This window comes from Sitodiplosis mosellana, unplaced genomic scaffold, assembly GCF_009176505.1.
Source record: "Sitodiplosis mosellana isolate CC-2019 unplaced genomic scaffold, AAFC_SMos_1.0 Smas_scaffold_11, whole genome shotgun sequence".
Taxonomy (NCBI): Eukaryota; Metazoa; Arthropoda; class Insecta; order Diptera; family Cecidomyiidae; genus Sitodiplosis; species Sitodiplosis mosellana.
Window position 1 is genome coordinate 3,532,137 of NW_022595253.1, and position 14,354 is coordinate 3,546,490.

The 14,354-nt window shown below is 37.4% G+C and overlaps 2 protein-coding genes across 2 annotated transcripts; both read right to left on the reverse strand.

Moving 5' to 3' along the window:
* Window positions 1–1,292: 1,292 nt before the first annotated feature.
* Window positions 1,293–3,028, reverse strand: LOC129567503 (uncharacterized). The gene is made up of 3 exons (XM_055444466.1): window positions 2,793–3,028; window positions 1,705–2,414; window positions 1,293–1,620 (listed from the first exon to the last, which is right to left on the reverse strand). Exons 1-3 carry the CDS (start codon window positions 2,916–2,918, stop codon window positions 1,494–1,496), a joined length of 963 nt encoding a protein of 320 aa, XP_055300441.1. The 5' UTR covers window positions 2,919–3,028; the 3' UTR covers window positions 1,293–1,493.
* Window positions 3,029–6,146: 3,118 nt separating this feature from the next.
* LOC129567567 (glycine, alanine and asparagine-rich protein-like) lies at window positions 6,147–13,131 on the reverse strand. Its single transcript, XM_055444621.1, has 7 exons — window positions 12,750–13,131; window positions 11,794–11,992; window positions 11,309–11,669; window positions 11,042–11,186; window positions 7,494–7,658; window positions 6,460–7,133; window positions 6,147–6,363 (listed from the first exon to the last, which is right to left on the reverse strand). Exons 1-7 carry the CDS (start codon window positions 12,876–12,878, stop codon window positions 6,222–6,224), a joined length of 1,815 nt encoding a protein of 604 aa, XP_055300596.1. The 5' UTR covers window positions 12,879–13,131; the 3' UTR covers window positions 6,147–6,221.
* Between the last annotated feature and the right edge of the window lie 1,223 nt (window positions 13,132–14,354).

Sequence of the window (14,354 nt, forward strand, 5' to 3'; positions counted from 1 at the left end):
CATCTGCTGTACAGAAATCATATATATGGAGATTTTTGTTTTGTTCATGTACCGTTATTTGTCAACAAGTCTGCCTATATCAACGCATTGCTACGGTACATATTATACAGCTCATACGAAATGTAAAATGTTCGCCATTTATTTTTACATTGCCAATACATTAGTTATGGGGATTTTTGTTTTGTTTATTTTTCGTTGTTTATAAACAAATCTGCTCATCTTTTTGCATTGTCACTGTACATAGTATATGTCCATAAGAAGTGTGTAGAGACAATCCAAAAATATAGGCAGATTTGTTTACAAACAACAAAAAATAAACAAAACAAAAATCTCCATAACTAATGTATTGGCAATGTAAAAATAAATGTCGAACATTTTACATTTCTTAAGGTCTGTATACTACAGATTGCGATGAAAAAACACAACGCATAGAATTCAGCCGCTGACCCAGCCAGAATGTTTTCAGTTAGCTAGCTGACATTAGCCAAATACATTGTCTGCTTTTTCCTACATTCTGGTTGAACTCACAAATGGGAAAAAAACGTTTTTTTTCCGAAATAGACAATTGCAGCCTATAAATTCAACGTGATTTATGGCAAAAAAAGAGAACAGATAAACAGGTACTTGAACGAACGGATGTCAATCGATTTTTGTTTTTTTGAACATTCAACCGATCCCATTTGACACAATTGAATTGATGGAATTTGAATTATATCCAAATGAAGCCATTTAACTGGATAATAACTGGATTACCCATTTTCAGAATATAGAACACGTTGCCGTTAATATTCAAAATATAATTCAACCCAGTGCCCTGTAAAAAGGGAAAGGTTTTCATTCTCACAACAAGCTCAAAGCTAGCTTTGGAAGCTTCCAAACCGCATGTGATACACCAAATTTTACATTTTAATATGGAAGATTTCGTTTTAATAAATTTTATTCAAAAAAACAAGTTTGGAAATCTGACAAAATTCAAACAAGTTTCTCGAAGAATGCTTTCTGTGTGAGACTGGGAGAGTTAGAGAGAGAGAGAGAGAAAGAGCTGAAGATATTTCATTCAGATGGAAATGCTATTTTTTGTACCCTTAATATAGCGGATTCTTTTTCTTCATCTGAATATTCAACAAATTGACATGCTTTTCATCCGACAAACATATTGTCTTCGATTCAAAAGTAGCCACATAATTATGTTTTCCATTCTGCGATAAACGCTCAAAGACAATCGCTGACCCAATTTTTCTCTTGCTTGTTTGTTGTGAATGAAGTAAACGATTAGTTAGATATTTTGGAAATTAGCTGCCTCTTTTTATTTCATCAAATTTTTTATATATCTTTACATTTTTTGAATATTTTAGTGATTTGTTTTCGTGTTTCAATTTAAATAAATATTCATAATAAATTAAATAAATTTAGACATTTTCCTATGTACGAATAAGAAATGGTTTCGTTTTTTTGTAGTTGCTATAAATTAGTTTCTAACTAATAGTTACTGCTTAGTTCTTTGGGCGTTGACCATTGTATGCAAGAACTTGAGCGGCTGGTTCGCTGTGGGCACCGTGTTCGTCCCATCCTTGGTTGCTCCATCCTTGTTGGTTCCATCCACCACCGTTACCACCGTTACTGTAAGCGAAAGGACAATATCAATTGGAAAAATGTTCGAAACAAAACAAAATCGATTGATGTATGCATGACAGCAACACTTACCCGCTAGTGTATGCGACGATTTCTTCAACGTTGGTGTCTTGGGAACCAGCACCACGGTTGAAAAGATTAGCCAAACCACCCAAACCTGAACCGCCTGAACCGCCTGAACTGCCTGAACTGCCTGAACTGCCACCCAAACCACCCAAACCACCCAAACCACCCAAACCACCTAAACCGCTGCCAATTCCCTTGCTTAAACCTCCCTTGGCAAGACCTCCAACACCGAACAATTTAGCAACCAATGATCCCAAGAATGAGGCACCAGCAATGGCGATGGCAAGGAATGATGTGACCAAAGCAGTCTTAGCAATAGCACCGATGGCAGCAACAGTCAAAACAGCCAAACCAGCCAATTTCAATTTGAGCAATCCCAAGAATGGCAACAATTTCTTGAGGAGCTTGACTTTCTTTCCGGTACGGGCTTCTTCAATCAACACACGGGCTGATTCTTTGATATCGTCTGGGATAGCGTTTGAAATGGCACGACCGGTGGTGGCAACATCCCATGTGAGTTTACGTTCTGAGAAGAAGCTCTTGGCCCTGTTGGCCAAGTAGTCTTCCAAAGCGTGTTCACGCTCTTGAATGGTGGCGGCTTGTTCGACTTGTGGTTCGAGGCTCTTGGCGGCACGGGCATTTGAACGGACGAATTCAACACCACTGAACAATCCAATGGATGGTTGATCGAAGAATTCACGAGCACGACGGTAGACCTGAGATTGAATTCGAATTGAATTAGTTAACAATAAATTACAATTTTTTTTTTTGGTTTCCAATGAAATTTATCAAATTCATTGAACATTTTCGGTATTTCATTTGAATTTGCGTTTGGTTTTTCTTCTTCACACTATTTGTATGAGGCATACGATATGCCAAATATTATTCAATATTTAATCCAATTTGCATTTGGAGCTCGAAAAATAAATCACTTGCACTTGTTAATCCAATATATTGACAATGGGCTGGATAGTATTGGTAGTCAATTATCACTTTCTTTTCGTTTTTCTCTTTCAGTCACTCGAATGAAACACTTTGAATGCTCAAGTGAGTTGAAATATTGATTTTTAAATTGCTATTTGTATAATCCGTACCGTTTGTTGAACACAAGCAATTGAATCTTGGTCGAAGCATTCTTTCAAGACGCTTTGCTCTCCGGCTGGCACTGTGTGAGCCAAGGCAACACTGATTAAAGCACATGCAACTACGAACACCTTCATTTTTGATAAGTTTTTTTGTTTTGTTTTTTTTTTTCGAGAAGAAAAAAAGAATCACTAGTTTTTAAAAAAAATTGTGTAAAAAAATCGTCGAGATTTCGCTAAGAACTTCTCTGAAGCTCTGTAATGTTCACTCTGCTAGAGAAGATGGTTCATTGACAACATTTCCAAAATTGTGCGCGATATTTATAGTAAAAATCAACGCCCAACAGTTTATCTAATCAGTTCGGCATATTCATTTCGGTGTTAGCGTATAGTAGTAACATATGATTCCGTATATTTACTCTCCAAAAAAAGAAACAATTTTGCATAAATATTTCACTCCGAATTCGTCGGAATTTGATGAGTCTGTGTGTGATTTTTTTTTTATATATGAATAATGTGAACTATTGGCCGAAATTTCTCTTAAAACATGCGGTTGTTGTGATACGAATCTTCGGAGAGAAAAAAAGAAAGATAGTAGAAAATAGGTGTAGCATATTTTAATCCATTCACTTCCCAAATTTGTTAATCGATGCTTTGGGTTCGATCAGTCGCCAAACGCTTTTTTTCTAGCTTTTTTTTATATCACCTCACTTCTTCATCGTCTTTTATCATTTCTTTCTCATCGATTGACGTGATTCGGATGATCAGTGTTCAATTCCGATGATCATCGTCTTTCGATTATTGTTTAGCAGCAGTTTATGATCTAAATTATGGGTAATTTTTCTTACATTACAATCTTTAAGCGATTGTATGAGTGCTTGCGGTTTGAATCAGCCGGAATTTTCGATCCAAAAGAACACAATACAAAATTCAAAAGGAAATAGAGAAAAAACCAGCAGCAGCAGCAGCAATGAAGTGTCTTGTGTGATAGAAAATTAAATTGCTTGAAATGACGTGAAAATATGATAAAAAGAATTATCCATAAAAACTGATGAAGAATGTGAAAATTATTGGTTTGGTTTTTCTGAAGCGAGAGAGTGCCATCGCGCATCTCAATCTCTCTGTCGGTGACTAAATGTTGATGAGAAATTAATACTGCATCCGTGATTGTGGCTCAAATCGATCGATTGTCGCGCTGTATAAAAATGGTTTAGCGCAATCGACGATGTGTCATTTGGTTTGTTCGACAAAACTTTGTTGCGTGCAATTGACTTGCTCATGCTCCAGACAATACATGTGTGCCCATGCTTGCGCTTGCTCATTGCAAAACTTTCACATTCGCAGAAAAACGGACATCGATAAATATTGTGTTTAATACGCAATTTATTGAGCGGATACGCTGTTGCTCTACGACCAATGACTCCACCCAAATTACGTTTGCTCTCAGTTATTTGCTTTGCATGGCATATACAAAATTGATTACAAGTTTCGGCGGCCCTCGGTCCAACTAATCAATTAAATGACAGTTATTTGGTATGTCAAATGAATGTGTTGTGTTTTTTCAAAACTCCGTTCAGTCTCGAGAAAAGTCTCCTGTTGATTTACGATTTTTTTGTTGTTGTGAAGATTTACTAATAAACATTCTTGACCAATAAATCATTAGTTTGAAAGATTTTCGTCGTCTTCATGACATCGTCTGATGTGGTACGGATGTAACGATGCTACATTAATTTAATGTGTCTCTTAATAATAAACTAGCAAAGAAAGAAAAAGCGCACGCGAGAGAGAGAGAGAGAGAGAGAGAAAGAGTGAAAAAAGCGTTATAACTAAAGAGTCTTTGACGTCGGGAAAAAAGCCGTAGATGTGAAATGGGTGCTTTTTGCCCGAACAATTCGCATTTACATTACTTTACTTCGATATATAATAATTGCCGTCGATCATTTTATGAATATTAATGTTGCAGCTTTTACTGAGAGCGCGATGTGCGATGTGTGTGTGTATGTCTGTGTAAAGGTAGAGGATCTAGAAACTCTCTCTTTCGCCACTTTAGTATGGATAGAAAAACTTGTTACTGTATATTGAGAACATGAGTGAGAGCCAACGAAGCTGAGTGTGTGATGCCATTTGAATTTCTGTCGTTGATCTGCATATGCTGTCCCATATAACTTTTTGAAACAGAATCCACATAACGCAACAACAAACTGAAACGATGCCGCTTTCGTGTCGAAAAAAAAACTCGAGCAAACGAGATGATGTAGGTGCCACATCGATATGATTGTTTACTAAATTCTAAATACGTATTGCTCATAATGCAGTGCAATGCTCCACAGTGAATGAGGTTGTTTCGAGCACATTACACCTCTCTGCACATTTGCATCTGTATACGTGTGTGAGTACACTTGGCGAGCACGCGTAATCGGATCGTTTAGTTAGCACTGCGCATTCAATGTAACTGCTTACCGTTTTCTGTTGTTGCTTATGCGTTCGATCACTATTACACATTTACGACATTTCAGAAAGAGAAATTTTTTGTGGGATTTTTTTCTTCTCTTCTTCTTTTTGCCACTCAAGATTAAAGCTAGCAAGCTTAAAATCGTAGCGATTAATTTATAACGCCGCTTGTTTTATTTCGTTTTTTCTCTCTGTACATGCCTCTTAAAAATATCATCGTTTCTGTGCCAATATCGGCTTTAAATAGATTCTCTGTGGCTTGTATTTTTCACATGCATCTCTTATTCTTCTTCACAATCTTGTTATTTTGGTCGTTGTGTTTTGTTTTGAAAGCAGCCAGAGACTCTTTCACTTGTTAATATTCAGTTTATCAAAAAACTTCTTTGTTATAAGCGATACTTGAGATGGGTGCGAACAGATAATCAGATGAATGATCGAACAACGGATTTCAAGACTGAATTGATGAACAGCGCAGAATTTCACCCATTTTTGGTGTTTTGTTTGGTTTTAATTTACGTCATTTGTTGTGTGTAGACCACACACAAGATGAGAAGAGGCAAGTTGTATTGGATATGTGTGAGATTCATGTTAGCAGTTCGAAATATTCAAACATTTCGAGATTTTTTCATCGTTCTTTGATCTAAAAAGTAGACTGTATTCCAATCCGTATACATCGTATTAAGTTAATCTATATGCATCGATGTCAGCTGTGCGTTATCTTTTTTTCTAGTGTCGAAAAGAAATGCATGTGAATTTGATTTTATTTCGGATTCGTTTTATTTCATAATTTTCTACAAAACATCTCATTATTATTTGAAATTGACTTTGTTTTAATTTTCTCTTTCGTTCTTTTAGAAGTTAAATAAATATTTTTTGAATAAATTAAATAATTTAATGACATTTTTCCCAGCGAAAAAGAAATGGTTGTGTTGGTTTGTAGTTGCTACAAATAGGTTTTCTAACAGCTACTAAAGGACGATGTTAAATGGATTAACGACGGCTTTTTGGGCGTTGGCCGCTGTAGGCCAATTGTGGGATTGGTTGGCTGTGTGAGCCGTGTTCGTCCCATCCGTTGTTGCTGCTCCATCCTTGGTTGCTCCATCCGTTGCCACCGCCATATGATGAGCCAGCACTGCGAATGAGACATGAATGAGACACACATTTTGTTAATCAAATTGCAAAGGCAACTGGAGATGAATGGATTTAAATTTGGGATTGTGATGCTTACGTGTTGTATGCGATGATTTCTTCAACGTTGGCGTTGCTGTATCCACCGTTTCCACCACCACCACCTCCCAAAAGGCTACCCAAACCGCCCAAACCGCCCAATCCTGAGCCACCGCCGCCACCGCCGCCACCGATGCCACCGATGCCACCGATGCCACCGACGCCTTTAGCCAAACCAGATCCAAGGCTGAACAATTTAGCGACAACTGAACCCAAGAATGAGGCACCAGCAATAGCGATGGCAATGAATGAGGTGATCAAAGCCTTCTTAGCGAGGAGACCAATAGCAGCAACAGCCAAAACAGCCAAACCAGCCAATTTCAATTTAAGCAATCCCAAGAATGGCAACAATTTCTTGATAAGCTTGACTTTCTTTCCGAGACGAGCTTCTTCAACCATAGCACGAACTGATTCTTTAACTTCGTCTGGGATAGCGTTTGAGATGGCACGACCGGTGGTGGCAACATCCCAGGTGATTTGGCGTTCAGAGAAGAAGTTCTTGGCACGGTTCAACAAGTAGTCTTCCAAAGCGTATTCACGCTCTTGAACGGTGGCGGCTTGTTCGACTTGTGGTTCGAGGCTCTTGGCGGCACGGGCATTTGAACGGGCGAATTCAACACCGCTGAATACGTGGATCGATGGTTGATCGAAGAATTCACGAGCACGACGGAAGACCTGAGATTGAATTCGAATTGAATTAGTTAACGGTTAATTTGTCGAAATGAAATGTTTTTTTTATGGAATTTTTTTTCGATTCATCGAACATTTTCGGTATCTCATTTGAAATGCTTTCGTTTTTTTATTTTTTGCAAATTTCACACTAATTTTATTCGATTTATTTTTTGTTTGATATATAATCCCAATGGAGAGCTAGATGGATGGTGGTAAAATCACTTGCACTTGTTAATCCAATGTTGGCAATGCGTTGTGGTTTTTCACTGTTTCGTTTTTTGGCTCGCTTTTTCAGACACTTGAATGAAACACTTTCAATGTTCGAATCGACTGGAAAATGATGAAATTGCTTATAATCCGTACCGTTTGTTGAACACAAGAGATCGAATCTTTTTCGAAGCATTCTTGCAAGATGGGTTGTTCCACTGTTTGAGCGACAGCTACACTGAGTAAAGCACAAGCAACAATAAACACCTTCATTTTTTCTTTTTTTTCCAAAAAAAAACGTTGAAATAATTTTCTCGTTTTCTATGAAGAAATCACCGAATTTACTAAAAAAAACAACAAAAAACTTCACTGAAGCTTTAATGTTTACTGTAGTAGAACGGATGGTTCATTGACGACTTTACCGAAGGTGAGCACAGTATTTAAACAAAAATCCTAGCGGAACGGTAAATCGTACAAAATCATGGAAAATAGCCGAAAAAATCTCTCAATCGGCCCCACTCTTTAGCGACACACACCAAACACCGATCTAATCGAATCAAAAATGCAAAATTATACAAACGTTCACATTTTTGTTCCTCTTTAATGCTTACTCTTCTTTTTTTCCGGGCCATTCACAGTTGTTTGCACACCAGAAAAAAAATGTATATTCCTAATGGTGATTTTAGACGGTTTCTCGCGGGAATTTCAATAAAAATGAAAACGGTCAAAATAGAAATGAATAAAAAATTATTGCGCGCGCGCACGGTGAGAAAGAGAATTAAAAAGTAGGTTTCGATTTAGAGAAAGAGACACACACTCACACATAATTTGGTCAGTTTTGAATTCATCTCATTGTCTAGCTACTGGTGAGGCGAGCGTGTGCGCGAGCACGCATTGATTATCATAGTCGGTCCACTTGGCCACCATAAAGAATACATTGTATATGAGATGCAAGAGAGAGAAAAAACCCATGAAGAGAAGCTTTTGACAATGTAGCCAAAACGAAGCAAAAGTAACAGTATTCGATGGACAACAACAACAACAACAACAACACAAAACAGTTCTAATGAAGCGTGCGCTATTGCATATTCTTTTCTCAGCCATCGCTTTTGCATGGCGTTTCGTGTGTGTACGCGCACGTGAAGGCTATACCATGCTAAGCCAACCAAAAACAACAACAATAATAATAGAATTGTCCAAAATTTCACGCAAATCACCAAACGGTTCCCATTGCCTTATCAGATTCGACGCTACTTTTACTCGAAGGAATTTTGACCACGCACTTTTTTTGTTGCTTCATGACAACAACAAAAATGAAAAGTGAAAACATGCGCGACGCGGAAAAAGAAAGAAAGAAATGAAGAAGGAACGAACATCAACAAAGATACACACGCCAATCGGAAATAGCTTCTGCGTGTGTGAATGTACTTTACGAATTAGGAGATGTGTTATTTTTTTGTTTGTTTGTTCGTTCGATTTCGTCTTTAGCTTTAATTTCTCAAATAAATCTCGTTATCTCTTTGGGCGATGGTTGTTGCTGCTGCTGGCGGTGCTGGTGCTGTTCGGTTCGCATAAAATTCGGTTATTTGCATTCAAATGTTTTGTGAAAGACGACGAAATTTGTATATTTGTAAAAGTCAAATATTAATTGTTCTGGTTTTCGATTGAGAGTTATGCATACAGTTATTATATTGTGAGTGTGTTTGTGTAACTTGGGAGAGAAACGTATCTTCTTCGCTGCCTTTTTTCTCTCTCTCTCTCTCTTTCTCTCTCTCTCTTTAACAATTTTTTTTTCGCTGTAATCCGGGTGAAATGCGTCGCGATCCATATTACTTTCGTTTCACATAACTGTTTTTGCTGATTTTACTCATTCAGTGGAGTGATTTCATCAATGAATTGAACGTTCAGCGCATTATAATTTAAAATTTTTTTTTCTTTCTTCTTCGATTCAATACACATATCGATAAAAGATAAAGCCCATTTTCAAACGATATTTTTTTCTACTACTTCTTCTTTCTTACTTGCTCTGGAGTAACTGTAGTTAGTAGTTTTCTCTACTTGTTGTCGAATAATGGCTTGAACAGCAACAACAGCAGCAGCAGACCATAATTGGATGGAAAACGTGAAAATGCTATGGCAGCGACACGATTCTGCCTGTTAACGGCTATTATTCTTCGAATCGTCTTCTTCTTTTTCGATTTTTCTTGCTCTTCACTGACGTAATTTTTTTCGCTAGTTGACGCAGTGCACGTAGTAGCGTATTTTATTACATCGAAAAAGAGTGGTTGGCGAATGGATGAATAATCTGTTTTTCGGGGTTATTTTGAGACTTGATTGAATTGTAGCAATAATTGCACCGGTAATCTCATTCGACTCCAAAACTTCAACCTCATTTCGGATAATGGCGAAATAATCTCATTATTGCTGCTAAACATTTCGAACGAAATTTTCTGCGAGAAAAAAACCGCAGCAACAACTAATGCATCGGTTCCATTTTGATCCAAACCATCTATTGCAGAAAAAAATAGAGAGAGAGAGAGAGAGAGAGAGAGAGAGAGAGAGAAAGAGAGAACTGATGAAGAATATGTCTTCATTTGGCGTTTGTTTTGTTTTTTTTTCTCACCATTTTCGAATCTATACAGTTTGATGCATTTGCTGTCTTAATACGATCCAATAAATCAAACATCATTTTCGGTTTCATTTCAGATACAAAAAAGGTGTTTTCTTTTATTTCTCATTCAAATCATACAAAAGAAAATTTCAAACGAAATACATCAAACAATTTGTTTTTTTTTATTTTTCATCGAAAAGAGAGAGAGAGAAAAAAATGTTCGCAATTTTTTACTATGGACTAGATATAAAGAGGTGTTCAATTATTTGTGTTATTTCCTTTTGTCTATGTTTTCTGCAAAAAGTAGAAAGAAAAACTTTGTCTGTTCTAGATAAAGTGAATAAAGTGTTATATATTCTATACGGCGCTATGTGGATGAATTGTTTTTGTGCTAACGCGTCATTTACTGAAGCTGCAGCACAAAGTGATGGTTTTTTGAAAGAGAACGATTCAGTGTCAGTGTCAGTGTCATTGTGCGTTACGTGCTTCTATTATGGTTTTGTGTGTTTGTGTGTATTTGGTTATTCAAGGGGTTTGTGAGTGTGAGTGTGTATCTGTGTTGCCAATGAGTGCAAGTTGTGTCGAGTATTTCAACTGCTTATGAGAGAAACGTATTATCATTAATATTTATCTTATTCTGAGTGTGGTGCAATTGCAAAATTAACAGAAAATAAAAAGAAAGAATAAAGAATCTCTTGTGTGCGGTTTTCTGTGTCGTGTGTGTTTAATACATGCGATTTTCCCTTTTTTTTTTTCTAAAATCAATCATTCATTCTTTCGTTTGACGATTTACTTTGTAAGGCATATAATAAATAAATAGCAAATAAATTAAATAATTTAAACGTATTTCTAATAACTCAACAAAAAATCTGTCTGTTTAAATATTTATGAATTAATCGTGTCTCTGTTGATTTGCTGCAAAAGAATCGAGCAAACCGAGAGAGATGGTATTGGTATGCAATTTTTGTTTTGTTTTAATTTTCTGTTTTTGTTGTTGTTTTTTGTATTTTGTTGTTGTCGATTAGTGGGATCAAGCGAACACGCGTGTGTGCGCGCGTGCACGTCATGTTTGTTTTAATCGCGAAAGGAATTATCGGCGAGCCGCTTTATGTGCAGAGTATGCGATCTGTTGTGCAATTGGTTGGCTGTGAGCACCGTGTTCTCCATATGAATCATAGCTATTCCATCCGCTACCGCCCGATGACCATCCTGAGTTAGCTGCTGCGCCACCACCGTTGCTGTTTTGTTCGGAGCAAGAGAAAGTATCACACCCATTGAATTAATTACATGCATATTTCATACAAATGAATTAATTTCCTTAGATTAAGTAATAATTTGTATGGTTGGTTCGGATTCTTACGTGTATGCGATGATTTCTTCAACATTGCTACCACTGGTCCATCCACCAAGACCACCGGCACCGCCGCGACGGCCCAACAATTTTGAAACAGCACCCGACAAAGCACCAGCACCAGCAATGGCAATAGCAATCAATGATGTGATCAAAGCCTTCTTAGCGATGATGGCAATACCGGCGATGGCCAAAACAGCAAGGGCAGCCAACTTCAATTTCAACAAACCCAACAATGGCAACAATTTCTTGATGATCTTCTTCTTGGTACGACCTTCAACAACCAAAGCACGAACCGATTCCTTAACTTCATCTGGAATTGCGTTGGCAAGGCTACGGCCAGCGCTAGCAAAGTCCCAGCTGACTGAACCTAATTCAATGCAACAATCAAAATATATGTTACCATTTTGCTACGGCGTCGCGAAATTAAAGCTGTCCAAAAAAAAGAATCAGAAAATATACTCAAACACAACGGAAACACCGTTGTGACTTACGTTCATTGAAGAAATTTTTCACACGGCCCAACAAGTAGTCTTCCAAAGCGAGCTCACGAGCTTGAACATTGCCGGCTTCTTCCACTTGTGGCTCTGGTTCTAGGCTTTTGCCGGCACGCTCATTCGATTTGGCAAATGAAATGCCACCGACAAATTTGATGCTTGGCTGATCAAAGAATTCACGAGCACGACGATAAATCTATATTTGGTAACAATGGAATAAATTTTAATTTGTTTGTTGACTTCGGAAAAGTGTACCAGAGAAAATGTTTTTTGGACATATATGTAAATATCAATTATGATGAATGGTAATAATGTGTTTGTCTTGATTTGTGGTTTTTTTTTATTGGAATTCAAGCAAAACATTAGTTCTGGATCCAATGGATCTGGTACAATTTGAGCTATGATGCGTTACGGCGAATGAAAAGTGAAATCGGATTAAATGCCCGACACACAAATTCTTTTCCATTTTCGACCAAACGGCAGAGAGAGAGAGAGAGAGACACATCAATTGATTATGGGTGTCTTTTTTATTCGATGAGGCACATTTAAATTTAAATAAGCAATCAGTTTGATTTCAATTCACTGGTGTGTGCATAATTCGTTTGGCATGGTGTGAAATTTAAATACCACTCAGAGATACGCAATCGTAATGTGGTGACCGTAATCCCCTTAAGTTCTTTATTTGTAGAATTGTCGATAAGTTTCTTTTTTCGAATTTTAATCAATTTTTCTTTGATTTTTTCACAAATGTTGTGAGTTATTTCAAAACTCAACTATTTTCGGCACAAACATCGAAATTGTTTTTGGCGCGCACTGGTAATCCATGTTAAATGCTTGATCGACGATTTCCAATAAAAAAGATCACTTGTACACTTTGATTGTGAATCAATTTGCTGGTTTGTTTTTTTGGTGGAAGGCAAATAAAATGGTTTTAAAATGTGTGAATCTCGTACCGTGGTTTGTACACAAGAGATCGAATCTTTTTCGAAACATTCTTGTAAAAATGTGGATGGTTGGCTGCTTGGCACGGCTTGAGCGAAAGCAACACTCAATAAAATACACGATACGATAAACACCTTCATTGTGTGATTTAATTTGTTTCTTTTTTATGTTAGTTTTACTAAACAAAACAATTTGTCGAACAGTGACGAAGTCTTGGTTTTCTCTTTTTCTTCGAAATTTTTTCTAAAAATAATTCCAATGCCGTGAAGGAAGAACTTGATTATTATTCACTTGTAAACCCGTGTGTTCACTCGATAAGAACAGATGGTGCATTGACAATTTTTCAGCTACGGCTCGTGGTTTTTAAAGACGCGGATGGCAATTGGTACCGTACGTATTGAATTGTCCAAAGTCCTACATTAGATATACGTACTCAATGAAACGTTATGGTGGTTACATGTACACATACGCTGAAAAAAATACACATAGCACACAGCATACAGAACGACACGATAATAATAACAACAATATGTGGTGTTAATAAAAATCCCTCTCCACTCGATTGCGCTCTCTCTCTCTCACTCTATATCATCTCTCAGTGACGATGCGGTACAGGCACACAGAATGCAAGTAACATTGTTTACATATATTCTTAGGCTCAGGAGAAGACGAGACGAATGAATGGCGCGTACGAGAATAAGACATACCGCAATGAATTATATCGACCGCGCAACGAAAACGCCGTAATACAAATGACGTCGATGATGATGATGACGACGACGGCAACGATCATCATGTACGGAACACACGTTACCTCAATGGAAATGAAGATACAAACGAGCGTAAAGAATTGTTGCCGACAATTACAACGAGTATACAACGCGCAACGTCAGTTTCAACGTCTCTTGCTTGCGATCGCAAGTTCACATCATGCGCAGAGTGCACGATGCCTGGGGAAATATTGTGAGTGATGGAATAAAAAAAAAGGTAAAATATTCAAAGTACGCACACACTAAAACATAGTTACATCGATGACCACATAAGCAATGCCGCTTATCTCTCTCTCCTCGGCTATGTACCACATAGAATGCGTACACGACACAGTTTAGGGATCCGCCACGAGCCGTGAACCATCTGAAATTCTCAACACTATTGACTCTTTACCGAAACTGTATCGCATACAACTACTGACACACTGAACCAAAGAGAGATCGAATGATGTGCGATGAGATCAGAAAGAGATCATGATATGAAAATGAATTTAATTGGCACTTCATCGCTTATTGATTGCCATTCCATTTCGTGCACGTTTTCCTGTGTGCACATCGAGATCAGATGCCTGCATAAAACCATTTTAGCTCAAAATGCGAAAAAATATAATTCGAGAGAGAAAGAGAAAGAGAGAGAGAAAAAAAAAACTTTTACTGTCTATAGCCATTTGCATACATACTAATGAATTCACCAGATTGATCGACAGCGCTGATCATTTTCACATTTCCGCTTGATCAAATGAGGTGAAAACAATGGATGACCAAAAATTAGACACTTTCATCACATGTGTGACCAAATAAGTACCGATAACGCGGTGGCAATCTCGATAATAACGACAATTCCTT

Bases quoted from the DNA above. Each gene is read 5' to 3' on its own strand.
- LOC129567503 (XM_055444466.1), bottom strand. From the start codon at position 2,918: ATGAAGGTGTTCGTAGTTGCATGTGCTTTAATCAGTGTTGCCTTGGCT. The intron at 2,415-2,792 runs GTACGGATTATA...ATTCAATCTCAG, and splicing joins TTGCTTGTGTTCAACAAACG to GTCTACCGTCGTGCTCGTGA. The intron at 1,621-1,704 runs GTAAGTGTTGCT...TTTCGCTTACAG, and splicing joins ATCGTCGCATACACTAGCGG to TAACGGTGGTAACGGTGGTG.
- LOC129567567 (XM_055444621.1), bottom strand. From the start codon at position 12,878: ATGAAGGTGTTTATCGTATCGTGTATTTTATTGAGTGTTGCTTTCGCT. The intron at 11,670-11,793 runs GTAAGTCACAAC...GCATTGAATTAG, and splicing joins GAAAAATTTCTTCAATGAAC to GTTCAGTCAGCTGGGACTTT. The intron at 7,134-7,493 runs GTACGGATTATA...ATTCAATCTCAG, and splicing joins TCTCTTGTGTTCAACAAACG to GTCTTCCGTCGTGCTCGTGA.